Below are 24,787 nucleotides of genomic sequence, written 5' to 3'. Positions count from 1 at the left end.
GGTGCCTTTAGTCAGCTTCCCTACTTGTCATGAAGGGGAGGTGCTCACAGGCTCAGCCCCAGGTCTTATTTGCCTTCACAGAGGGGGTTAAAGTGCTTCCCAATGCTATTGTGCAATCAGTTGGAGTCAGCGGTGGCAGGTTACTCATCAAGTTGAAAGACGGCCGGAAGGTAAGGAGGGGAAGATGGGCTGCCAGACCTTCCAGGTCTGCCCTCCCCTTTCTCATTCTTACTCCTTCATTTGATAACAGTAGACAGTTTTCATGGCAGCCACCATTAGCCTGTCATAATTTTCTGAATGAACTGTTCCCTCCATTAAAATAAGAATGTTGCACTGCTGGGGATTTACCCCAAAGATACAGATGCAATGAAATGCCGGGACACCTGCGCCCTGATGTTTATAGCAGCAATGTCCACGATAGCCAAACTGTGGAAGGAGACTCGGTGTCCATCGAAAGATGAATGGATAAAGAAGATGTGGTCTATGTATACAATGGAATATTACTCAGCCATTAGAAATGACAAATACCCACCATTTGCTTCAAAGTGGATGGAACTGGAGGGTATTATGCTGAGTGAAATAAGTCAATCAGAGAAGGACAAACATATGGTCTCATTCATTTGGGGAATATAAAAAGTAATGAAACGGAATAAAGAGGAAAGGAGAAAAAATGAGTGGGAAATATCAGAAAGGGAGACAGAACAGGAAAGACTCCTAACTCTGGGAAATGAACTAGGGGTGGTGGAAGGGGAGGTGGGCGGGGGGTGGGGGTGACTGGGTGATGGGCACTGATGGGATGAGCACTGGGTGTTATTCTACATGTTGGCAAATTGAACACCAATAAAAAATAAATTTATAAAAAAAAACAAAAAAAAATAAGAATGATGAGAGCCAGAGTAGACACCTGTGAACTACTTTCCCCTTCCTGTCTATATCACAGATTTTTGAGATCTTACAAGGGTGGCAGATTTCTGTTCTGATGATGTGGGGTATGTTTGTGTTCAGAGGATCTTTATAAAGTAGAACATTAAATCTGTTTACCAGGGTTATGTAAGTTAATCAGTGATTTGTTTTTAAAGGTCCAATTCTTAGTAAAATAATATGCAGTTGCTATGTCGATAGACATACATGAAAACTGTGGTAATTAGCTGAATTACCCTTTTTTTCCCCCTCAGGTAGAAACTGACCACATAGTGGCAGCTGTGGGCCTGGAGCCCAATGTTGAGTTGGCCAAGACTGGTGGACTAGAGATAGACTCTGATTTTGGTGGCTTCCGAGTAAATGCAGAGCTCCAAGCACGTTCCAACATCTGGGTGGTAAGTGTGCTATAGCACGGGCAGGGATGGTTCCTTGTCCCCAGCCCATGAGCACATCTGCCCGGTAGTGTGTGAAAGCTCATCAGCACCTTGCCCAAATAGAGTCAGAATGTTTGGAGGCCAAGGGTAAAGAACAGAAATCCAACTACTTGATTTACAAGATCAGGTATGGCCTCATGCCACAAGCTAGTGGAAAAGGAAATGAACAATGTGTGTGCCTACAGAAATAGAGTTCTTCCCGTTTTACGGTTGGCAGCCACCATCGGCATTCCCCTGATGGACATGTGCCCAACTTTCAGATTGATCTGCTCTTCCTTTTGCCCGAAAGTGAGCCCAGGGAATGGAGAATGAGGCAGTTTTAGAACAGTTTCTAGAAGGGAAAATTACTCTGTTTTCATTATCTTTGAGCACTATTTTTAGCTGTTTTAAAAAAATCCGTTATGACACAAACAAGACTATAGTATGTAGGAACCATGAGGTAATTTCCCCATTGTTAGATCATTACAAGTGTATTGTGTTTGATTATGGACTCTGCAACTAAGGACATAGAAACTTTGAAGGGTATTTTTCCCTTAAAGCTTTTTTTTTTTTTAAAGATAAAGTGTACTGGATTTTAAAATATATATATTTATTTATTTTAGAGAAAGAGTGTGTGTGAGCAGGGGGAGGGGCAGAGAGAAAGAATCCCAAGGAGATTCCCCACTTCTGAGTGCAGAGTCCACCTAGGGGCTCCATCCCAGGACCCTGAGATCATGACCTGAGCTGAAATCACGAGTTAGACACTTAACCAACTGAGCCACCCAGGTACCCCTAAAGTGTACTGAATTTTTTAAAACTTATTATAAAAGCAAATGCACAGGCGCCTGAGTGGCTCAGTTGATTGGGAGTCCAACTCTTGATTTCTCTGTGCTCAGCAGGGAGTCTGCTTGGGATTCTCTCTCCCTCTGCCCCTCTCCTCACCTCTCTAAAATAAACGATAAAAAAGCAATATGTGCTCGACGTGGAAAACACAGACAAGAATGGAAAAGGAAGGAAATCACCTATAGCAACCACCAATATGTTGGTGTATTTCCTTCCCTTCGTTTTCTTGTGCATAGGGTTTTTTTCCCTGTTGTAGTTGGTCATGATAAATGTGCTATATATAAACATTTGTATCCTTGTTCTTACTTACCATTCTCATGTATTTTCCATGTTGCTTCAGATTCTGTGGTCTGATAACTGTATAATAGTCCACCACATAGATTTCATAGTTTGCTTCACCATTGCTCACACATTGGATTTCTAGGTTGCTTTGGGGGAGTCTGAATAACCACAAAGGTTTAGAGCACTCACATGCCACATCCTCAGTGAAGTTGGCCTTGTTCACCTTCAAGCCAAGGCTCGCTCGCTTTCTCTCTCTCTGCTTGAAACCCTGATCTCACTTCATCTGTACCTGTCCCATGACACCCTGCTGGTTTGCATTGCACTATAGTGAGGAATGACACTGCATCTTCCTCCACTAGATTTTATGCTCTTTGTGGGGGGCCAGGTTTGTCTCAGCCACCCAGACAGTATGTACTTTGTACAGAAATAAGTTCTCCATATATTTGGTGAATGAACGAATAGATACTGAATTGACTGAAAGAAAATCGTATCTTGGGAAAGATTTCTAGGTCTCACACCTAAAATGGTTTCCATGCACAGGAAAAAATATTCTGCAAATCATGGTTGTTAAATATTTGGTCTCTGCTAAGGGCAGAATGAGAGCAGAAATAGGTGTGAGCTGCAGCATAAAAGATTTAGCTTCACTTTGTGGAAACATAGAATGGTTTTTTGTTTTGGGGGGGTTAGCATAGAATAGTTTTGGTTTTTTTTGATGGAATCACAACTTTTTTTTAATAGCGTAGGTGCGATTCTGGCCTATAAATGGAAAACACTAATTTGTTAACAATACAAGGTTTTTTTTTTTGAGCCCTCAAAATATATATTCTGTCTTTAGTTTGCTTTTTTATCGTGTGCTCATGTAATGTATTTGTTTCCAAAGGCAGGAGATGCTGCATGCTTCTACGATATAAAGTTGGGTAGGAGGCGAGTAGAGCATCATGATCATGCTGTCGTGAGTGGAAGATTGGCTGGAGAAAATATGACTGGAGCTGCTAAGCCATATTGGCATCAGTCAATGTTCTGGTAATAGTTTTGTACCTTGTGGACTCAGCTGCTTAGAACATAGAATTAATGGAACTCAGTTAGTTTCCTTTCCATGTGGGCCAATTAGCTTCATGCAGAAGAGGGAGAGATTCCATTTTTCCATGCATTTTCCACCCAAGCAGCCTTCTGGTAAAAGGCCTCACCTGGCATAAATTAGACTGGGTGAATGAGTGTAGATGGCATCAACACTTCTGATAAAATAGCTCAGAATTTGAGCTACAGTAGGTGATACAAACATGTACTCTTAGCTATAAATGGCAGCATATTTTTTATTTGTTCTTTAGTGCTAACCCTAATGAGCACAACATACTGACAAAAAAAGGAAGCCCAGGGGTGCCTGGCTATCTCAGTCACTGGAACCATGAGACTCTTGATCTCAGGGTCATGAGTTTGAGCCCCATGTTAGGTGTAGGGATTACTTTAAGAAAAAAAAAGGCAGGGATCCCTGGGTGGCGCAGCGGTTTAGCGCCTGCCTTTGGCCCGGGGCACGATCCTGGAGACCTGGGATCAAATCCCACGTCGGGCTCCCGGTGCATGGAGCCTGCTTCTCCCTCTGCCTATGTCTCTGCCTCTCTCTCTCTCTCTCTGTGTGGCTATCATAAATAAATAAAAAAATTAAAAAAAAAAAAGAAAAGAAAAAAAAAGGCAGCCTACCCATATGTCCTTAAGATCAGCAGTTCAAAGTCAGGCACATATAGACACTTGGATAACAAAAAGTTACCAATGGATGTTCCTGAGTACTGGGATTGGCCTTATTCGACACACTCTCATCTTGTTACTTTGAAAGATGGGATACATAAAAAACTTCAAGGTTTCAGAAGCCTCTAAGCAGTTTCAGTTGAGGAAATTCTCAGCTGGTGAGAATACATTTTAGGACAATCACACACAGTTTTGTGAGTGGGCAGCAGAAACATAACAGATGGATTTCAGGGTCAACACATATAAGAATACAGTTAGGAAAAAAAATAGTCCATAGCTATAGAGTTAGCAGTTAGGTCACAGGAGCAGAATCCAAGAAGTTATTGTACACCATTCCCTGAAGACACCAGTCCAATGAGCTTCTGTGGTCAAGAAATGACAACACTGGAATAAAAAGCAGAGCATAAGGAATTTAGTCGATGATATTCTAATAGTGTTGTAAGGGGACAAATGGTAGCTATGCTTGTGTGAACACAGCATAATACATAAACTCATCAAATCACTAAGTTGTACATTTGAAATTACTGTAACGTGGTGTGTTAATTATACTCAAATTTTAATCACTTAATTAAATGAGGACAAAAGGTAGAGTACCAGAAACAAAACCACGAGTAGTGGCCTCACATGATTACAAAACCATGGTGTCTGTGCCACAAGTACTCTTGAAGTTGCTGGCATATTAAGAATAGTGTGATGCTGATAGGAAAAGTTTCCAAGAACAGTTGAAACAACCAAGTAGATAGAGGCATTCTAATCTTGAAAAATGAAGGCTCAGAGGAAATACTGTCCATTAACGAAGCTTTAAAATATCTCAGATTGTGAATTCCATAAGTATGGAATACTCGTTAAAGCTTCAAAAACGCAGTTTTAGGATGACATAAAGGAAGGTAGGAAATAGTAAAGTTGAAGAACCCATCACTCTCCAAGTATGGTATGGGGTAAAAGTGTGGCTACATTTAAGCAAGTGTAGATCGTTGTATGGATATGTATGTATAATAGAAAAATAGAAGGAAAGGAAAATAGAAGCTGCTTTGGGATAATAATGCTTTCTCCCAGTTGTCCCCAGATGCCCCAGCAAGCTGACTGATCGGTTTGGCGTTTCTCTTGTTGCACATACCAAATTCTTTGGTTGGCACAACCCAAAATGTGGTGTCTTAGACAAAATTAAAATACAGCACCGTGTCATTCTTTGCAGTCCCTTGACAGAACACCCTCTTCTCTCTCTCTCCTTCCTTAGGAGTGACTTGGGTCCCGATGTTGGCTATGAAGCTATTGGTCTTGTGGACAGTAGTTTGCCCACAGTTGGTGTGTTCGCAAAAGCAACTGCACAAGACAACCCCAAATCTGCCACAGAGCAGTCAGGTAAGGAAAGCCAATTGCTTCCCTTGGAAGAGTGCTGAGAAACAGTGGTCCAAGTCCTCCCAAACAAGGGTTTTCTGTATTGGCCAGAGTGTCTGTGAAAGCCTTTCTTCATGTTGTGCTTTAAAATAAACCCAGCCCGAAGTCCACACTCCTTTGTGGTCTGAGAGCTAGCAAAATCAGGCTACCCTGGTGAGTATGGAGACTCAGATGTGGGTGTTCGTCCTCGCCTCTGGACGGTAGTGAGTTCAGCCACTCTTGCTCAGTGTGCCTCTAGGGACCGGGATGCCCTGTGCACTGCAGAAAACCTGAACTTTTAAGATTTTTATATTTTTTATCATTCTTATTTACTTCCCACTAATCGCAGGAACCTTAGTTTAGGCCTGAGAACCTTAGTGTAGGACCTTCTATCCTCCATGGGACCTGGGTGGTGAAGAACTGGGCTGAGTGATTCTTGAGCTGCCTGTAATTCCATTTGTCACATCTTCCCACCGGGTTTTCTTTAGATGGGAGGCACCTCTCATGGAATGAATTTCTCTCCCACATACATCTCTTTCATTAACTCTTAGACCTGCTCTCTCTCCCTTCCATGACCCTAGCTGAAGTTATTTAACCTTTGTGTCCTCTTGTCAGAGGCTTTTTGAGAACAGGCTGTCCTTTAGGAAGGAGAGAGCAGGATATTATATGGACATATAGGTCCTTTTTCCATGTACTCCAGGTGGATGACATACACCTACTCCTTCATTCAGCCCTCTCTGGAGAATCAGATCCAGGAGAGGGACCCAGAGACTTATAAACTCCGGATCACTACTCTGTACACCGGATAGTATTATTTGCAGCCTGGTGGTTCTCAAAGGACAACATGCTCCCTCCCCAGGAGGAGACACCTCTACTGTGGTTTTCCCATATGGAAGCGCCCTCTCCTGCTTTGGCCAGAGTGCCTCTCTAGCAGCACTGTCCAATAGACCTTTCTTCTCTAATGGCAGTGTTTTATTTCTGCTCTGCCCAATACATTAGCCACTAGCTGTATGTGGCTGTTTCGCACTTGAAATGTGGCTAGTGCAAGTGAGGAACTGGATTTTATACTTTATTTAATTTTGGTTAAAATAGATTAAATTTTAATTAATTTTTAACTAATTTTAATTAGAAAAGCTGTTTGTGGCTAGTGGCTACTGTACAGGACTGTGCAGCTCTAGAATGTTTCTCAGAGGACAAAAGCAAGTCTTCTTCAGTCTGAAGAAATCCAGATACCAGGAAATCATTAATAGCATAAATTTAAAATGAGATAATAGGGGAAGTTTTGGGTCAGACTAGACCCAGTGCCCCAGAGTCAGCAAGGAAGAGCTTTTGTTGGCTTTGTCAATGGAGAGGAGCTGAAGGCCAGTGTTTACTGAGGGGAGCATAAAAAACAAATCCTCTAGGAGCAGCTTGAAGCAGGTGTCAAAAGATATTTGCCTGCTAGAATTTCCTAAGTTCGTAACTGACTTTGTTGTGTTTTGATTTTGTTTGTTTTGGGGGTTGGCCACAGGGACTGGTATCCGCTCAGAGAGTGAGACAGAGTCTGAGGCCTCAGAAATTGCTGTTCCTCCCAGCAATCCTGCAGTCCCCCAGACCCCTGCCCAAGGGGAAGACTACGGCAAAGGTGTCATCTTCTACCTCAGGGATAAAGTGGTGGTGGGGATTGTGCTGTGGAACATCTTCAACCGAATGCCAATAGCAAGGAAGGTGGGTACCTGCCAGGGCTCCTGGAGGAAGATGGGAAGCACGGGCCAGAGTATGCACCTGGGACTTCAGCGGGTGCCCTGCTATGCATTGTCCACCTGGGTCAGACTGTGCCTGAGCAGAACAAAGGTGTAGCCTTGGCTCAGGAGCATTTCTTTTTCACGCAGGACTTGGCTGGGTGGCTCAGGAGTTGGTATGCACTCACTTGGGGTTGACAAAGCTGTTCACACAGATTCCTCCCGGTGCAATGCGGGGGCTGGCCTGGGCTGCCCCATTGTGCAGGCCAGCCCTAGTGCACGCAAAGTGAGTCAGTGACCCCTTGTCACTCTCTTCCTCAGATCATTAAGGATGGTGAGCAACACGAAGATCTCAACGAAGTAGCCAAACTGTTCAACATTCATGAAGACTGAAGCCCCCAGCAGAACAGGCAAACTCCCTGCTGTCCTTGATGGCAGCTTGGATGAGTAAAGGAGCATTTTTTATTCAGCAGACTCCCTCTGTATGTATGAGTGTGAATGGCAAAGTCCTTTGTGAATATTTCAACCATGTAGGCAAATTCTTAATGTTCACATCACTAAATAAAACCTGATTCTTCTAAATTAAATTCTGTTCTCTTTGAGAGGGAACGGGTGGGTGAAGGGAGGAGAGCTGTGCATATTAGCGGGCAAGCACACCGGAGCTACTAGCAAGTGCATGATTTTTCTCAGCTTTGTCGTCCCTGCTCCACACTCTCAACTATTTCAGTTCCCTGAATGTCTCTCTTGCCCCATCCATTGTTGAATGAGCGAACACATAAACATGGAATAGACTCTGCTTTACCCAGAACAATTCCTGTCGTCCTGTTCAGAACTGGCTTGGACCCACGAGGGGTCAAAAAGGTCACTTACTGCAAAAGAAACAAGGGTTCAGAGACCTGGTGATTCATGGCTAGACCTGGAGACAGACTCCTTGAGGGATCATGATCTCTGAACTCCCGTCTCAATCCCTCCATGCACTGCCCCTCAAACTAGAAATTCGCTCTCCCCTAACTCCTTTTACATAATAGGCTTATAGACAAGCCTTGCTGTACAGATGATTTCCTGAGAACAGAAGTCAGAGTTTCATAAATCAACTTATTTTTTACATCTCAAATTACTTTTAAAAATCAAATCTTGGCGGGATCCCTGGATGGCTCAGCGGTTTAGCGCCTGCCTTTGGCCCAGGGCGTGATCCTGGAGACCCGGGATTGAGTCCCACATCGGGCTCCCTGCATGGAGCCTGCTTCTCCCTCTGCCTGTGTCTCTGCCTCTCTCTCTCTGTGTCTTTCATGAATAAATAAATAAAACCTTTTAAAAAAATCAAATCTTGGGGTGCCTGGCTGGCTCAATCAGAAAAGCATGCAACTCTTGGTCTCAGAGTCGAGTTCAAGCCCCATGTTGGGTGTAGAGATTATTTAAAAATAGTATCTTAAAAAAAGAATCTGCTGCACTAGGACAGATTCTTAACTATATGTATACAGGTTTAGTGAAATAGGATCTGATGCGTGGCACACCCAAATCCATATGTAGAAAACTCACCTAGCATCCTATGAAATAGGAATTATTCTACAGTAATAATCACTACTTACAAAGATGGTGGTAGTTCTAAGATCCTGAAGCGCTTCACAAATCAAAGATTTAAAAAGATCAAATTGTGATGTGTCTTTTTTTTTAGTGTTCTGTGCAATTTCGTCCAATTTTTTGACAGTTGTTATCCTTGTATGGAGTGTCATTGTAATTCAGTTAAGTAAAATGAAATGACTTACTCACCTAGTCAGTGTTCATTGAGTGCCTAGTGTGAGTCAGGTAGATGTCAGAACAGTAAGATGGAGGAAACATGACCACTTCAGGAACTCCTGGCATCAGCTGAGGAAGGCAGACACGTGTACACAGGAGTATAATACAGTAGGATGTGTCCACAAAAAGACAAAATACTGTGGACACACCAAGGATGGAGACCAGCCAGCGCAACTGTCCTTCGTCAACTATTGCTGCTAGATCACTTCCTGAAGTGTCCCTTGGTCCACGTCTTCCCAGCCACATTCCCACCCCCACCCCCCACTGAGGAACGTATAGTGACTCCTTGTCACCAACCATACCAAGTCCAAAGTCCTCCATAGAGCTCCTGATCTCAGCCCACTCTGCCCCCATCCCACCCAGCCTCCTTTCCCACAACATACACACATGCGTGTGCACACATACACATTTGGTAGACACCTTTACACTTAGGTTCATGCTCTTCACATCTTCACATGCTCATCCCCATTCCCTTTTACCTACCCATCCTGCTTAGATGAAATCGCACTTGGTAACACGGTACCAGTTGGCTTAGCACCCGTGCATGATTTCATCTCTGAACTCCCAATTGTACCTATTACCTTTGAGCTTGATTGTTGTTCATTAAGTCATTCTCTGCATTATTAGTGTTCACTCCCTAAATTGATAGTAACATATCCCAGAACAGAGACTTTTCTTTTTTCTCAGAAGGAGGACAGCATGCCCCATCCCCCTGAATCCTGGCAGAGTCCTGAACAAGTCCCTGGTTGCTTGGTTGGACAATGTAGATAACAGGGCTTACTGCAAAAGTGACCCTCTACCCTGTAACCTCTGTTCTCTCTAATCCAGGTTATCAGACCCCCACCCCTATCACTTCACCCACTGCCAAGACTCACCACATATACCCACGATGCATTTGTTCTGTCCAGGCCCCCAAGGATTGCAGGGACCTATTTCTAACCATACAGATGAGGAGCAGTACCAGTTGAATTCTGACTCTTGATAGCTGGCCTGTGAGTAGCTGGGCCACAGCACAGTGCAGAACACAGCTCCTCATGCCCTGCAGAGAAGGGCTGAGGCTCTGCCAAAACACTGGTGTTTGGAGCCCACCTGCCTGACTTCAATTTTACTTTGCTTTGCCACTTTGCCAAGGATCTCTGATGGCACTTCAGCACCACATCATGGTGGTCCTGGCCTTTGCCTGGCCACCTGTAAGGTACCCGGGAGATGTCCTCATACTTTAGCTGGAGAGATGGACCTGAGTGAGGAAAGCATGTTTGTCTGGAAAAGAGGCACAGTAAGCCTCTTAGTGGAGGATGAGGTCAACATATGTGATTGGTTGTTGTTCTAATCAAGAGGGCCCATTTAGGAGACGAGGCTTGGAGGAGAAAGGGGTAGGGGCGAGGATTCATGGTGACCTACTGCAAGGCTGCTTCCTTGAAGGAAAGTTCGCAGCTTCTCTGGAGACCCATTTATACAAAAGAACTCCCCCCTCCCTTCCACCATTACCCCTTCCCTTTCCCACTCCTCTAAAGTTTGGCTGCTGTGATATCCCCTCCTGTCCTTCCCTGACCCCACCTAAGGCTGGGCACCCTTACTTCCCTGGAGATTGTTAGAACTCCATCCTAGTACCTCGCTCTCCAGGCAGAGGGGAAGTCCTACTGGGCCCAGAGGTGAAGTAGAACCGCTTCTGGCCTCTTTGCCAACTTATCAGGGAATTTCTGGCAGGCACAGACACATGTACACAAAACCACACAGAGACACACAGCCCAAGCCAGTGATGACGTTCCCTTGCCTGGCTGGTTCTACAGATGGGTGTGACTGGGTCAGAGTACAGGGAGGGTCTAACATTTAGATACTGGACTGCCAAGCCCTGGTTGGAAAACAGGAATCATCTCAAAATGGATATTTTGAGAAAGAGAAATGCAGCCCCTGACATCCGGAGGTGGGTGGGCCTGGGACTGGTGGCGAGGCAGTGGCATTACGACAAATGGGCCTGGCACTCACCATTAGGTCCGGATATTCTGTTTAATGTAAACACACTCGCAAGACATTTGCTTCATATGAGGCCATTCTGACCATGGTGGATGCAGACGGAAACAAGACCACTTCATCATCATGTGTGAATACAGGCAAAAACATGAACGTTGACCAAACCACAGAAATGACCAACACCCAACCCCCCATACTGTCTGATGTGAGCGATTGCTACTTTTTTTTTTTACATTTTTATTTATTTATGATAGTCACAGAGAGAGAGAGAGAGAGAGAGAGAGAGAGGCAGAGACACAGGCAGAGGGAGAAGCAGGCTCCATGTACCGGGAGCCTGATGTGGGATTCGATCACGGATCTCCAGGATCGCGCCCTGGGCCAAAGGCAGGCACCAAACCGCTGCGCCACCCAGGGATCCCGATTGCTACTTCTTTACCAATTACAGCTTTTGCTTCACTCTAGTCTGCCCTCCTATAGGATAAAATTTATTGAATAAGGCATCCAATCGTTGGATTTTTCGTGCTTCTTAACTGCGTGCAATCCAAAGCAAAGCCCTGCTTCCTTCAACCCTCCCCCCAGTCACCCAGCCTGGCCCAAATCTTCTAATAAATCCTTCCTAGTACCCTTCTGCCCCGCTCTGTGGTTCCCCATGTTGTGCATTCCCCATCACAGCAGTGAGCATTAAACATAACTTGTCCAAGACCAGGAGCATCCCACTGCTCTTTGGCTGGTGGGCATTGGCAATTTGGAGACAAAAAGCCAAAATACCTGCCAGAAGCCACCAGGAAGAGACCCTCCTGAATTTTTCCTCATCTTGTACCTGCCCCAAGATGTCCCAGTGGAGCCCCCAAGGTCACTTGGGGCTGTGTGTCACTTGGGAAAAGCCCAGGAGTCGCATCTGCTGTCTGTGGACAGAGGTGCCGGGCTTCCTGGGCAAGTTCCTACCTACTGCGATGCCTTGGGCACTTGCTACTCAACACAGAGATGCTTCTGGAAGAGCACCAAACATGGGCGTTGAATTTATAAACACACCAACTCATAAATGGATTTACTGGTCAGCTAGCAAACATGTGCTGCACAGTTACTGCATGCCACGGTACGATAGGCCCTAGAGATAAGAGGGTGAGTAATGTATAGTCCCTGCCCTCATGGCCGTATAACCTAGTGGTGGACACAGGATGGGCAGCACCAGTGCTAGGAGTATGACGTGTGAGTTCAAGTCGGAGCTTCAGGATTGCTCCATTGTTCTGCTTCTATCTAGTCTAGGCTTTTCTTTCACCGACCAAATCACTCCATCCTATGGTTGTATCTTGTCGTCTCTTTGAACAAAACATGAATATGTTTATGCTTAAGTGAACATGTATGATAAGCTTATTACAGAGGATGCAGCTAATGTTCTTCTTGCCTGAAGAGATTATACCTCTTTCTCTTCACTTTTCCTCAGCCCCTTCATTTTCCTTCTTTCCTCTCAGAATCTCTGCAGTCTCCCCCGCTTGTTTTCCTTCTCCCTATGTGTCTTCCTCAGGTGCCAGTAAGTGCTCTCTGCCCATATTTTTTTTCCTCTCAAGCAGTAGAGTGCAGTGGAAAGTGGACCCCTGGATTTGAATCTCAGCTCTGCTGTTTGAGCCTGGATAGCCCAGGGCAGCTACTTACCTAGGTCTCTATAGCTTCATCTGTAAAATGAGGAGAACAGACTAGATTATCCCTCCACCCTCAGTTTTAACCTCCTGTGTATGGAAAAATCTCTCAGTACTTCTACAGGTACTCACCTTGCATTGGACTCAGTTGCCTTTCATTTCTAAGGTCTAGAGCAGACGCTAAATGGACTCAAAGCTCTTGGCAAATGTCTCCCACATGGCCTCTGCTGTCCCTTTAGCTCAACTAGATTTACAGGTTTGGTTTTTTTGGTGTGGTTTTTTAGTTTATGACTTGTGATTCTCTTTTGACTCAGCAAGTTATAACCAGAACCCCTACAACTCCTAGGAATTGCATCTTGCTTTATTTGCTCTCCACGGAGAGGTTGACAGCCTCAAAACTGGGATCCATGAAAGGTGGCATCCTTCAGCCCCTAACAAATGTTGGCTTCAAGCCCAGAATGTCCCCAGAAAGGCTTTATGATGGGACTGTTCTTAGCAGTGATCTTAGCACATACATCCCTACCCAACCATTTAATGGCTCCCAGTCCCTAACAAACACACCCTGCAGAGCTGGCGGGTGGATAGCCACCATAACCCAGGGCAGCTGTCACCTTGATGCTGACAGAGGAGCTCACAATGCCACCTCTCATGCCACATAAGCCCTGATCCCCTAGACCAGCCTGTACATCCACTTTGCTCTTGGTCCATAGCCATTTTACACCGGTTATGGCCTTGGCAGAACCTTGCCCTGAAGTGCAGTAACAAGCAAGCCAGGAAGCTTGCAAGCTTTACCACCCAGCTCTTACCATAGAGACAGCTGGGAACTGTATACAGGGAAGGAAAGAAAATCCAGCATCATGATTTGCTGGGTGGACAAGAATGCTTATGGATCACTGCCCTTGGAACCCCTGGGTGGCTCAGTCAGTTGGGCATCTGCCTGCCATTCAGGTCATGATCCCAGGTCTGGGAGATAGGGTCTGGGAGATGGAGTCCTGCATCTGGCTCCTTGCTTTTCGGGGAACCTGCTTCTCCATCTGCCTGCTGCTCTGCCTGCTTGTGTCGGCTCTCTTTCTGACAATTAAATGAATAAAGTCTTTAAAAAATTTTTTTAAAGGATCACTGCCCCTCCAGAGGGAAAGGGGAGCTTCAGGTGTTTCAGAGGAGGCCAGCAGAACCCCTCCAGCATGAAGCCTACCCTGACCAGGCCCTGAAATGCCTGGCCACCTGGTTGAGACTAATATCCCAAGCAACTGGAATGGGATTCTGGTCTTCTACCCTAATGGAAGTCCTCAAACTAGTGGCACAATAGGGGTAGGGGGAGGAGAGGAGTGCTACAAACAGGGAATCCTTGGTCTCAGAGTCACTCCCACCTCAGCCTGGGCTGGGCCCCTACCAAGTTTTTATTTTTTTTTTAAGATTTTATTTATTCATGAGAGACACACAGAGAAAGACAGACATAGGTAGAGGGAGAAGCAGGCTTTCTGCTGGGAGCCTGATGTGGGAGTTGGATCCCAGGATCCTGGGATGTGGGGATCAGGACCAGAGCCAAAGGTAGAGGCTCAACCACTGAGCCACCCAGGTGCCCCTGGGCCAGTACCAAGTCTTAGGAGGAAGGGCCACAGTGACCTTTCAGGAGATCAGCTTGACTTAATGCAGGAGTGGAGGGCAGCACAAGGCTCAGAGCACTCTACACTTGTCCCTTTGGTGGTGAATGTCCTTGGAGCTGGTCTGTTCATTCCAACAGGAGGTTCCAAAGAGACCTCAGCTACCAGGTGAACTTCCTGGCCCTTGAGGAGGGAAGGAGGCCCCCAGATGCCCTCGTCTCAGCAGGCTTGCCCTGTTGTGAAGTGGATAATTGCAAAAAAAAACACTTTGCTGGGAGTTTTGCCGGAGGCTGCAAACACGCAGCTCCCCCAGCATTCCCTATGCGCCCCAGAAAGGCGCGGAGTGGCCGGGCTGAGACTGAAGCGCAGAGGTCTCGGTGAGATGACCCTCTCCCGCCATCTCCCAGCTGCCCCACTGAATCCTCCCCGGGAGTCCTCCCATGCTCTTCTGACAGGACTGGAAGAAGGGGCGGGGGAGAAGGAAAGAAGGGACTGAGGGGGAAGTTTCAAGGGGTGTGCCGGGGATGGGGGAGGATTCTCATGAGTCAGCGGAGCTAGCTCAGTGTGACTTCATTGCTTCCCGAGAAGAGGCGCCCGGGGCAGAAGGCCGCTCAGAGTGCAGCAGCAGGAGTGGAAGGTCGGAGCCCCTGGCCGCCTGCGCCAGGCAGGGCGCGGGCAAGAGCTCGGGACCTGGCCAGGTCGCTCGGGGGGCTGGGGCGGGGACGGGAGGCCCACGCCGGGGCCAGGAAAGCTCTGGGCAGAGGAGACGACCTCTCTCCTCTCCTCCTCCACCCTCGCGGTCGCCAGTTCCCGCCTTGGCCCGAGACGTCGTGCAGCGCGCGTTCCGCCTGCAGGTGGCGCTGCAGAGGAGCCCTGGGCGCACCGCTGGGGGTCGGGGGTGGAGCTCGGCCCCAGCTGCGATCCCGGGTTTGGAAGGCGCGCGAGCCCAGAGGGCGCGGGGCGGGGCGGGGTCGGGGGTAGGGTTCGGCGGCCAGAGAGAGGAGGGAGGGGCCGCCAGAACCTCCACTGCCTCTCGGATCCCGTGCTCCCACCCAAGTGGCGGGAGAGTCCGGAGTCCCGACCTGCTGCGCTAGCACCGCGGCATGGGGCTGGCTCCCGCGTGCTTCTTAATAGTTAGTCCCCGCGGCCACTTCCCGGGTCCCGCAGAGCTTAGGGCGCTCACCTTCGGCAAAGGGATTGTGGTTTAGGGGCTGTCTTTCCTCTCCGCGGATGGCGCTCTTGACCCGCGGGCAGTAGAATGGAAACTTTGAGTCGCGTCTCGGGCGTTGGGGGTGGGTTTCCCTGAACTCTCTAGCCTGGCCCCCCGGAGACCCAGAATGCATCTCCTGCACAGGGACGGGCTGGGGCTGGGGCTGGGGCTGGGGTGCAGTCTGGGGCCTGGGCTCAGCCTAGGTGAGGGGCAGGGGTTCAGCTTTGGGCTGGAGGTAGGGCGAGCCTTAGGGATTCCGCGTGGGTCAATCCAGTCTTTGGCAGCTATAGAAGAAAAAAGCTAAGAGGCCCCTTTGGGGCTCAAACTTGCAACTTTGTTCTCAGTAGATGGACCCTTGTGTTCTACCTCTTTGCAGGCCCTGAGCTCTAGAAGTCGTGATGCTGCTGACCTTCCCATGTTGGTTCATGGTTATGTGGTGGCTCTTTAGTTAACATATTGAGAGTATCAAGGCACAAAAATAACCTGTGGCCAGACAACTTTAAGCTGAAAAAAAAAGTTGTTGGGGGCTCCAGCCTCATCCTTTCCAGAGGCTCCCCTGGCTATTCCCATGATACAACTTCACATGTAAATATATGGGTAGAGTGTGTCTCGTGCCAAGACATCAGGGCTATGCCCTCTGCTAGTGTTCCGGGTGCGTCTTCTCTATCAGTCCAGCTCCCCGGCTTTCAAGATGTGCAAAACCATCTGAGAAAGTTATCCTTAGGATTTTCCATAACGAAGAGGAAAGGGGTAAAAAAAAAAACACCAAAGGATCCTAAACGTTTCACTGTGTTCACTGTGTGCCAGGAGAAATACCGTCTGTCTCCCGCCCAGACCTCAGAGCCCGGGCCTCCTTCCTACAGGGCGGTGCCCAGCTATTCCTGGAAACCCCCTCCTTTCCACCAACCCCCTCCCCAAGGTGTCTCCTCCCAGAGCACGACCTGAGAAAAGGGATTGTATTGTCAAACCTGAGGTCCCCAGCCCCTCTTTATGGCCCTAACGTGACCCGTGGCGGTCCGGGCCTGCCCACTGTCTCGACGCCCTCGAGCTGGCTTCTCCTCTGGGAACAAGGCCTGAGCCGCGGCCTCTCCCTCTGGCCTGGCCCTGCGCCCCGCTAGGTGACCGGGAGAGGAGCTGATATACTAATTTGTGTTAATGTGATAATGGGCGCTAATGGGGTCACGTGCTAGCCACAGGCCAATTTCTAGGCCGGCCTCACTGCCTCAACCCCGAGTGGAGGCTGTGGGGATGGGAATTTCTGGCTGACTAATGCCCACGGCCGCTGGAGGGGGAGGGGAGGGGGAGGGGGAGGAACCGAAGCCCCGGCCGATCCCAGAGCGCTGGTGCCTCGGTTTCAGTTTCATCCTTGGCTGACACTTTCCTCCGCTGCCGAGTGGAATTGCTTTGCTTTGCGTCCAGGCCCTCTCTCCTCCCCAGCTGCCCCCCTTTTGGATCGCTAGCCTCCCTCGGCCAGCCCTTCGCTCTGTGAGGGGAGAGATGGGAAGATAATTTGGCAGTGATGAGGAAAAAATGTACACGTAGACACCCTCGGACGCACAGGCTCACATACCACGCTGCCTCGCAGACACACACACATGCGCACGCCCTCCACAGACACACACGCACGCAGGAGGGGACTCGCCACTCCCCTCCGAGAGTCAAGCTCACACACGTGCATGCGCGCGCGCACACACACACAACCCCCCTCCTAGCCATGCTTGCACCCTCACTCACGTCTGAGAGGCTCACACGGACACACACATGGGCAGGCAAGGCCCTACAGAGACTCGTCCCACACACAGACACACGCGCACGCGCGCGCAAACACACACAGACACTCACACACAGACCAGCAGCAGCAGCCCGAGTTGGATGGCTTCCTCAAAAGAAGGCTGGAAAGTTTGTTTGCTGCCAACGAAGGGGCCTAGACATTCCGCGAAATGACTCATACTGCACCTTTATAGACATTAAATGTTGTATTTTTCTGGATGAAACAACAACAACAACCCCCGTTGTGATGGCAGGGTGGGGAAGTTTCATGGCTGGCTTCCTACTGGGTCTCTGTCTGGTGCACATCTCTGGCTTGTCCTTGCCTCCCTGTGGGAGGGGGCGATCCTGAAAGAGCAGAATGGCTCCCTCCTGATACAGACCTCAGCCCAGAACCGCCCCTAGGCAGGATGTGCAGTGGGTGAGATTCTGGCTAACCAGCCCCCTTCACAGCCTCTCCCCACTCCTCCATTTCATCCCCAGACTCTCTGGAGTCGGGCCTGGTGCCCCCACTCTGGGGTCCCAGTCTCCACCCTTCCTGATCTCCCTTTCCATCCAGCACCCCTTCCCACCCCTCCTGGGTCTGTCAGGACTGCCACCTCTGAGCACAACTCTAGGGGGCGCCATTCACCATGTTTATAATATGCATCACCCCAAGGGTTGAGACTGGTGCCTCATCCACTCCCCTGAGCCTCCTCTCCAACTGAGAAAGGAACACCCAGCTTGATGAATGCCTGCTCCCTGTCCCCCAGCACACTCAAGGGGCCACAGAAATCACTTGGTGCCCTGTTCAAGAAAGGCCTTTAGGGGATCCCTGGGTGGCTCAGCGGTTTAGTGCCTGCCTTCAGCCCAGGGTGTGATCCTGGAGACCCAGGATCAAGTCCTGCGTGGGGCTCCCTGCATGGAGCCTGCTTCTCCTTCTACCTGAGTCTGTGCCTCTCTCTCTCCCTCTCTCTCTCCCTCTCTCTCTGTCTCTGTGTGTGTGTGTGTGTGTGCCTCATGAATAAATAAATAAAATATTTAAAATAAAAAAAGAGAGGCCTTTATATTATGACATCCCTCTGTGCCCCCATCCCAGTCTCTGGCCCTTAGCAGCAGCCCCTTAGGCCAAGGTCCCCTTAGGCCCACTTGTTTTTTTCCTGAATGTTGTGAGGGGAAGCCCCTTTAGAGTGTCAGTCACTTGGAATCTCCACAAGGCTGTGGAGCACAGTGGGGCTGCCAGCCACACAAGATAGGTGTTGGACTAGCAGATGGCAGAGGTTGAAGACCTAAATCTGGCTCCACTGGACAGTGCCCCTCAAACACTGGATGCCACTCTGCCTGTGATAGGTGCCCCTGAATAAGTGCTTGCCCTTGGATCTGGTCCCAGGGACTTTCCCAAGCTGATCCCTCACTCCAAGATAGGGACTAGGGGCCAGTAGGATTAGATGTTGGGGGACTTGCCCTCATTTGCTGAAGTCTGCCGGAAGCCACTTCTTCCTGGTTTTGGCAAATGAACCAAATGATCCGGTCCCTCCTCCTCCCCACCCCATCTCAAAAATCTCCCACCAACCCTAGAGGGCTGGCCTGAAGGGCCCTTCTGGTTTCCCAAACATTCCCAGCAGCACTCCCCAGGATGGACATATGAAGCACTGACTCAAGGCCCACAGCACCTGAAAGTCAGGTTGTCCTCTCACTCCAGGCAGACCCCTGAACTGCCATCCAGCCCTCAGAAAAGTGAAACCCGATGGTCCTCTGAAGTTTTTTAGGGGATATTATGGTGCCAAAGTGTGTCCCAGCAAAGGCCTGGAGGGGAAATGAATAACTCTCCATTTTAACGAGAGCAGCGTGGGGTGGGGGTGGGGAGACCAAGTGGCTTTCCAAGAGACTCAGCAAAGGAAGGTGGCTGGGCAGATAAAAGTCATGATCAGGGAAGTTGCTCCCAACTACACCTTCGCATCTGCATGCCTGTGCTCTGGCCTGGGCACACCCCACTCCCACCCCTGTTAACCTCCAGTCCTCATGTGGACCTGGGCAAGCGACTGCCATCCAGGGAAGGAGCACTTTGGTATAACTTATCGCAAAGAATTCTTATCCTTTGCAGCTACCCAACAATCTTATTGGTTTTTTTATTATTTTTTTCTCAACAATCTTTTTAGAACAAATACTCTTTATGATGCTCAGCCACAACCTGGGATGTAGAGATTTCTGTCTGTCATTTGGAGCTTTCTAGGGCCTTGTCATGCAAACCCAATAGAGGCAAATCTGGAACTATTGAACGTATCAGAGGAATGGTTGCTGTTTGTACAGAAAGGATTATAGGGGGCTTCTCAGCTTTACAGATGGGAGGATTTCTTTTAAACTATAACTTCTCTTCTGGCTTTTGAATATGCTTCTCATTCTGAAAGTCTGATTCATGGGTAGACTTTCCTAGCCTGTGTCTGTGGTGCAAAGTAAGGGCCATGGCTATAGAAGCTGTGGCACTGTGGTATTTTGTTCTAGCCACAGGTTTGAATAGAATTCGTTGAGGCCAAGGGGTTAAGGGAGGGGGAAGCAACTGGCCACCTTGTCTCTAAAGAACCTGGGGTGATTTGCAGAAGAATATAGGTGCTGCTTGAAAGAGGGGAAAAAGAGGGCCTGAGAAAACTGCCAAGGTGGAAAGGCATGTTGAATACAGAAGCAGCGACCTGACTCTGCACGGGCCATGGGCAGCCAGGAAGCCAGGAGGCCCCCTGCTTGTCACTCTTGGAAGGACCCAGGTTCTGAGGCTTGAGAGGACTGAATCCGAGTTGGAGAGTGGGGGTGGAGGAAGACTGGAAGGCAAGAGGCTTAGAGTGCACCATGGATGGTGCAGCCTGGGCATCCGTGGGCAACTCGAGAAGGGGAATTCCTGCCAAGTCAGGGAATGAGCCATTGGCAGAGACAGCTTGGCTGTCTTCTGGGGGAGTGATCTCAGTCTGCTGGCCCCACCTGGCTGGGGCTCACTCAATGGGTAAATGGAAGAGCAAGGAGCTAGGTGGGGAAGGGCTGGCAGGCTGGGGAGCAGCAAGGTCATTGGGAAGGGCAGCCTGGCTGACCTGGAGCCTTGAGCCAGGAAAGTCACTCCTGTGGCCCGTGGCTCCCCATGGGGAAGTCAGCACAAGATTTCCGTCAAGGGGGGTGGGGTTTGCTTTGGCTGTGACTCCCAGATCCTAGGGCTGTGTTTAGTTCCCGGTGGCTGGGGAAGGTGGGAACCTATGAGATTCCCACAGGTGGGCTCCAGGTCATTGGCGGGTATCCGGGCCAGTCACTGTTAGTGGTTAATTGGTCAGCGCAGTGCTTGCCCTCTCTCCCTGCCCTTTCCAAGAGGAAGATCTCTCCTCTGCTTTTTCCATGCCTTAGGCTTCAGCTCTGGTTTAAACCACAAACACTCTTAGGAGGGATCCACCGTTAAGTCCTCAGCAGCTTCTGGCCTAGCCTTATCAGACTTTCTCCAAAAGCTGGGGTTGAGAAAAGTTGAAATGAGGTTGAAGATACCACTGAAGGTAGCTAACATCGATTGAGGGCTTACTAGGCACCAGGTGCCACTGCCAAAAACATAGGTTATCTCATTCATTCATCATCACAGCTTTTTTCTTTTTCTTTTCTTTTCTTTTCTTCTTTTCTTTCTTTCTTACTTACTTTCTTTTTTTAGAGAGGGAGAAGTGGGGAGGGGCAGAGGCTTGATCCCATGACCTGAGCGAAAATGAAGAGTCGGATGCCTAAGCCACTGAGCCACCCAGGTGTCCAATCACCACAGACTTTTTAAAAAAATTTTATTTATTTATTCATGAGAGACACAGAGAGAGGCAGAGACGCAGGGAGAGGGAGAAGCAGGCTCCATGCAGGAAGCCGAATGCGGGACTCCATCCTGGGTCTCTAGGATCACGCCCTGGGCTGAAGGCGGTGCTAAACCGCTGATCCACCCTGGCTGCCCGTGTTTTTTTTTTTTTTTAAGATTTTATTTATTTATTCATGAGAGACACACAGAGAGAGGCAGAGGCATAGGAAGAGGGAGGAGAAGCAGGCTCCACGCAGAGAGCCCCATGCTTGATCCCAGGTCTCCGGGATCAGGCCCTGAGACAAAGGCAGAGGATCAACTGCTGAGCCACCCAGGCATCCCCCACCACAGCCTTTGGATGTAGGCTCTTATTATCCCCAACTTAAAAATAAGGAAAGTGAGGCTCAGAGAGTTTAAGTGACTTGCGCAAAGACACACAGTTGTTAAGTGATGCAGCTGAAGTAGGAAACCAGGTCTGTCTGACGTTAGAGACCACTGAACTCTTAGCAGAATGGAAGAGTATGTGTGTTTGTGTCCATCAGTGAGTCTCAAGGTCAAGATAAAGAGGGTTTAGGGATAGCTACCACAGTTTCAAGAGGGGTGCCTCAGGGACAAGAGGCCAGCAGAGAATGGTGTGGCTCCAAGATCAGGAATCCCGTGGAGAAAGCATGGCCACTTAGAAAAGAGAGGAAAAAAAAAGAAAATCTGCTCTTGGTGCTTATTTCAGGGCCTTGGCTATCAGTCGCCAAGAGATCTCAAGGGTCAGTGCCCCAGTTCAGCCCCTTGGCTTTTCCCTGGAAACTTATGATCTGCAGCTGCCTTCACAGCCATCATCCACCACCATTCTTGTCCCCCCCCCCCCCAGTCCTGTGCCAGGGACCATCCTTTCCCAAGGCTGGGGAAGCAGGTAGATGCTGGTGGTTGGGCAGATCCCTGAACTTCGGGCCCTTTGGCCACACTTGCCCCTCAGAGGGCCCCTTCAGCTTTCCTGCTTTCTGCCAAGGAGCTGCCAGGGCTGAGGCATGGATGAGCCCCTCTTCCAGACCATGTAGAACCATAAGACGTGACTATTTCCAGCCATCTTCCTCCTAGAGCCTCCTCAATGTGGGACCAGGTTGGGATGTGGGGGTTTGTATGGATTCCAGGCAGGCCAGAAGAGAGGGAAAGGGGGAGACAGGATGGGAGACTGGGATGCCTCAAGCAGGGCAGCTTGTCTTTGGAGAGAAGGGGGCATGAGCTTTTTCCCAGGACCCCAATCTGGCTGCCTTTGCACCTGCTGTGGCAGTCTCGCACCCCCCCGCCCCCCGCCCCAGCCTCCCCACCCTGATTCCTGTCTGCCGGGTCTCCCCCACCAGGAGCCCTAGGCTCCACTTCCCTAAGAAGTCCTCCAAGCCCTCCAGTCATTCCAAGCGAGGATGATGCATTTGGCCCAGGATTCTGCAGTGTTTGGCATATAGCTCCCGAATTGTATCCTCTGGGCATTTCCTGGCCTCACCACGCGCTCCGCCCGCCCTCCCGCCAGGTCCGCACACAGCAGGCGCTCAATACTCTGGAGTGCAAGGGTGTGGGCCAAAGGCGTCAAGCCAGCGGCGTGTGGAGGCCGAGGGGGCTGGACATAGCCATCCAGGGTCCCCGGAGAAGAGATTTCTCTCCGAGGCATTGTGTGGGGGCTTCCCGGCGGGAAGGGCCCCGACAGGGCGCCAGGAGCCCCGACCCCGCCGCGTGCCGGGGAATGACGGGCGCGGGCCAAGAAAGGGGCGCGCGACGTGGGCTCTGCAGGGTCCCTGCTCTCGCGGTCCCCGGGGGCGAGCGAGCCGTGAGGGGAAGGAGAGGCCGCGCGGGCCCCTGGCACGGCTCCCCCTGCCGTGCTGGCGACCGCGGCGGGCCGGGGGTGGAGGGGCGCTGTTTCCACCAAGACGCCTCGTCCCTCCCTCGCTCCCTCACCCACCCCGCCCGCCCGCCCGCGGTCCCTCCCGTCGGTCCCTCCCTCCGGCTCTTCCCTCCCTCCCGCCCTGCCTCCTTCGCGCCCGCCCTAGCCGCCGCCTGCGGGGACGTGTGTGTCTCTAGTGCAATTTCCCCTTTCGCTCGGGTGTCTCAGTGCAGGTCTCCGCTGGCTCGCGCCCCCTCCCCGGGCGCCCCCGCCGCCCCCTCCCTCGGCGTGGCCCTCCCCGGCGGCCACCCGGCCCCCCCCGCACTCCACCCCGCCCCCCGGAGTCGTTTTATCAGGGGCGCCGCCGTCTCACCTGGTATTTGCATCTCGCCCTCCAACTTGCCATTGGCGGCGCGACGTGTGGGAGAGCCCTGCGCCTCGCCCGCCCGGACCAGCCTGCCCCGGCGCCGAGGTGAGTCACGGGCGCAGGGCCGCGGGGGCAGGCGGGCAGGGAGGAAAGAGGGAGGGAAGGAGGGAGGGGGACGGTGGCCCCGGCGGCTGCGGGGACCGACCGGGCGCCGCGCTCAACTTCCACTTCTCCTTTCGCCGGCGCCGAGGTCCCGGCGCCACTGGCCCGGCCCTGCTTCCGAGGGGAGTAGGCGGGCTGGGGGCAGGGTGGGGGCCGCTGGGGACCCTCGGCTGGGCCCCTGGAGCGGGGAGGGGACTGGAGCGACTGACCCCAGCCCTGCAACCGAGCCCACCCGGCCTCAGGTACGTCGATGGCGCCGGTTCTTCGAGCTTTCGGGGACCTCGAAAAGTTTGCCTGAAGGCGGGATCGGGGACGCTGGGGCCCCGGAGTGTAGGGCTTGGGGGCCCAGGGAATGGTGGGAGAGCCGCGGCGTGTTGAGTCCCGCCCTTGCCTCGCCCCACCGCGTGTGTGTTGGGGAACCCGGGCTTCTGAGCCAGGGTTAGAAACGGAATCGAATTCCCAAGTCGGGGGTGGGGGGCCGATTTTCCCGCGCCCCGGGCCCCGGGGGTTCCGTGGCGGGGCCGATGGTGACAGAAGGCCCCCTCAGCGCTCGGTGCTCGAGGGCGGGAGGTCAGACCGCGAAGCGGCAGGGCTGCCAGATTGATCGGGCGGCCCCCAGCGCCTCTGGGGCCAGGCGCCTTGGTAAAACACACACTCACTAGTGTAAAACACGCGCGCGCGCGGACGGACACACACACACACACACACACACACACACACACACACACTCCCCTATGACTTGAATAATTGGATTGCCAAAATAGAGACCTCTTGGCAGGGGCCAGAGTTTCCGTGTGAGCAAGACGCCAGCCTTCCCGCTCCCGCGTTCCCGCTCTCCCGGTTTCTCCCGCCTCTCGGTTCCCTCCTCTGCTGCAGGCAAGGGGATTGAGCGGCCACACAGCGCGGGGTGCCTTGCCGGCAGCGCCTTGCTTTGGGGAACTGCCCGGGCGGTGTCTGCTTTATGAATTTCTGGTGCCTCCACCGCGCCCTAACTCTGCTGTGCTTTCCTCTGGACTGTGTGTAGGGAAATAGACCTCCTCACCAGAGTCACCTCCTGACCCCTTGGTACCTCAAAACTGAGCCAGGTTCTCCCTGGCTGCTCCCCACCCCACCACACACACCCCAGCCTTGGGATTTGATGGCAGTTTGATTCCTGCCCCTCATCCCTGTGCCTGAGATTGAGGCCTGTCTGGTCCTGCAGCTTCTTATGGTTAATGTTTGACAGTTCATTGTGGCTAATCATTTTAATTAGCTCTTAAAGTGGGGAGGAACAGTTAACCTTGGACTTCTCGATTTTGGCCTGGTGGGGCCTCAAATGGGAGGA

The 24,787-nt window shown here is 50.7% G+C and overlaps 2 protein-coding genes across 5 annotated transcripts in view; both read left to right on the top strand.

Annotated features, from left to right (window-relative positions):
• AIFM1 (apoptosis inducing factor mitochondria associated 1) overlaps nucleotides 1-7,887 on the top strand; it is a 32,522-nt gene extending 24,635 nt beyond the window's left edge. For both annotated transcript variants that reach the window (XM_038588287.1, XM_038588286.1), the window contains exons 11-16: nucleotides 82-170; nucleotides 1,176-1,316; nucleotides 3,340-3,482; nucleotides 5,440-5,564; nucleotides 7,090-7,286; nucleotides 7,622-7,887. In XM_038588287.1, the coding sequence (XP_038444215.1) occupies nucleotides 82-170; nucleotides 1,176-1,316; nucleotides 3,340-3,482; nucleotides 5,440-5,564; nucleotides 7,090-7,286; nucleotides 7,622-7,693 (767 nt within the window). In that variant the 3' untranslated portion in view covers nucleotides 7,694-7,887. The remainder of the gene's footprint in view (nucleotides 1-81; nucleotides 171-1,175; nucleotides 1,317-3,339; nucleotides 3,483-5,439; nucleotides 5,565-7,089; nucleotides 7,287-7,621) is intronic.
• A 7,010-nt stretch (nucleotides 7,888-14,897) lies between these two features.
• The window catches only part of ELF4 (E74 like ETS transcription factor 4), a 46,496-nt gene continuing 36,606 nt past the window's right edge, over nucleotides 14,898-24,787 (top strand). The window contains exon 1 of one of the 3 annotated variants that reach the window (XM_038588284.1): nucleotides 14,898-14,946. The gene's annotated coding sequence lies outside the window, so the exon portion shown is untranslated. Of the gene's footprint in view, nucleotides 14,947-23,264; nucleotides 23,407-23,551; nucleotides 23,706-24,787 lie in introns of those variants that run through there. The other 2 variants (XM_038588282.1, XM_038588283.1) reach the window with 2 other exon arrangements.

Source organism: Canis lupus, chromosome X (assembly GCF_011100685.1).
Source record: "Canis lupus familiaris isolate Mischka breed German Shepherd chromosome X, alternate assembly UU_Cfam_GSD_1.0, whole genome shotgun sequence".
NCBI lineage: Eukaryota > Metazoa > Chordata > Mammalia > Carnivora > Canidae > Canis > Canis lupus.
The sequence above is the reverse complement of the archived record's forward strand: the minus strand, read 5'-3'. Positions and strand labels throughout refer to the sequence as shown.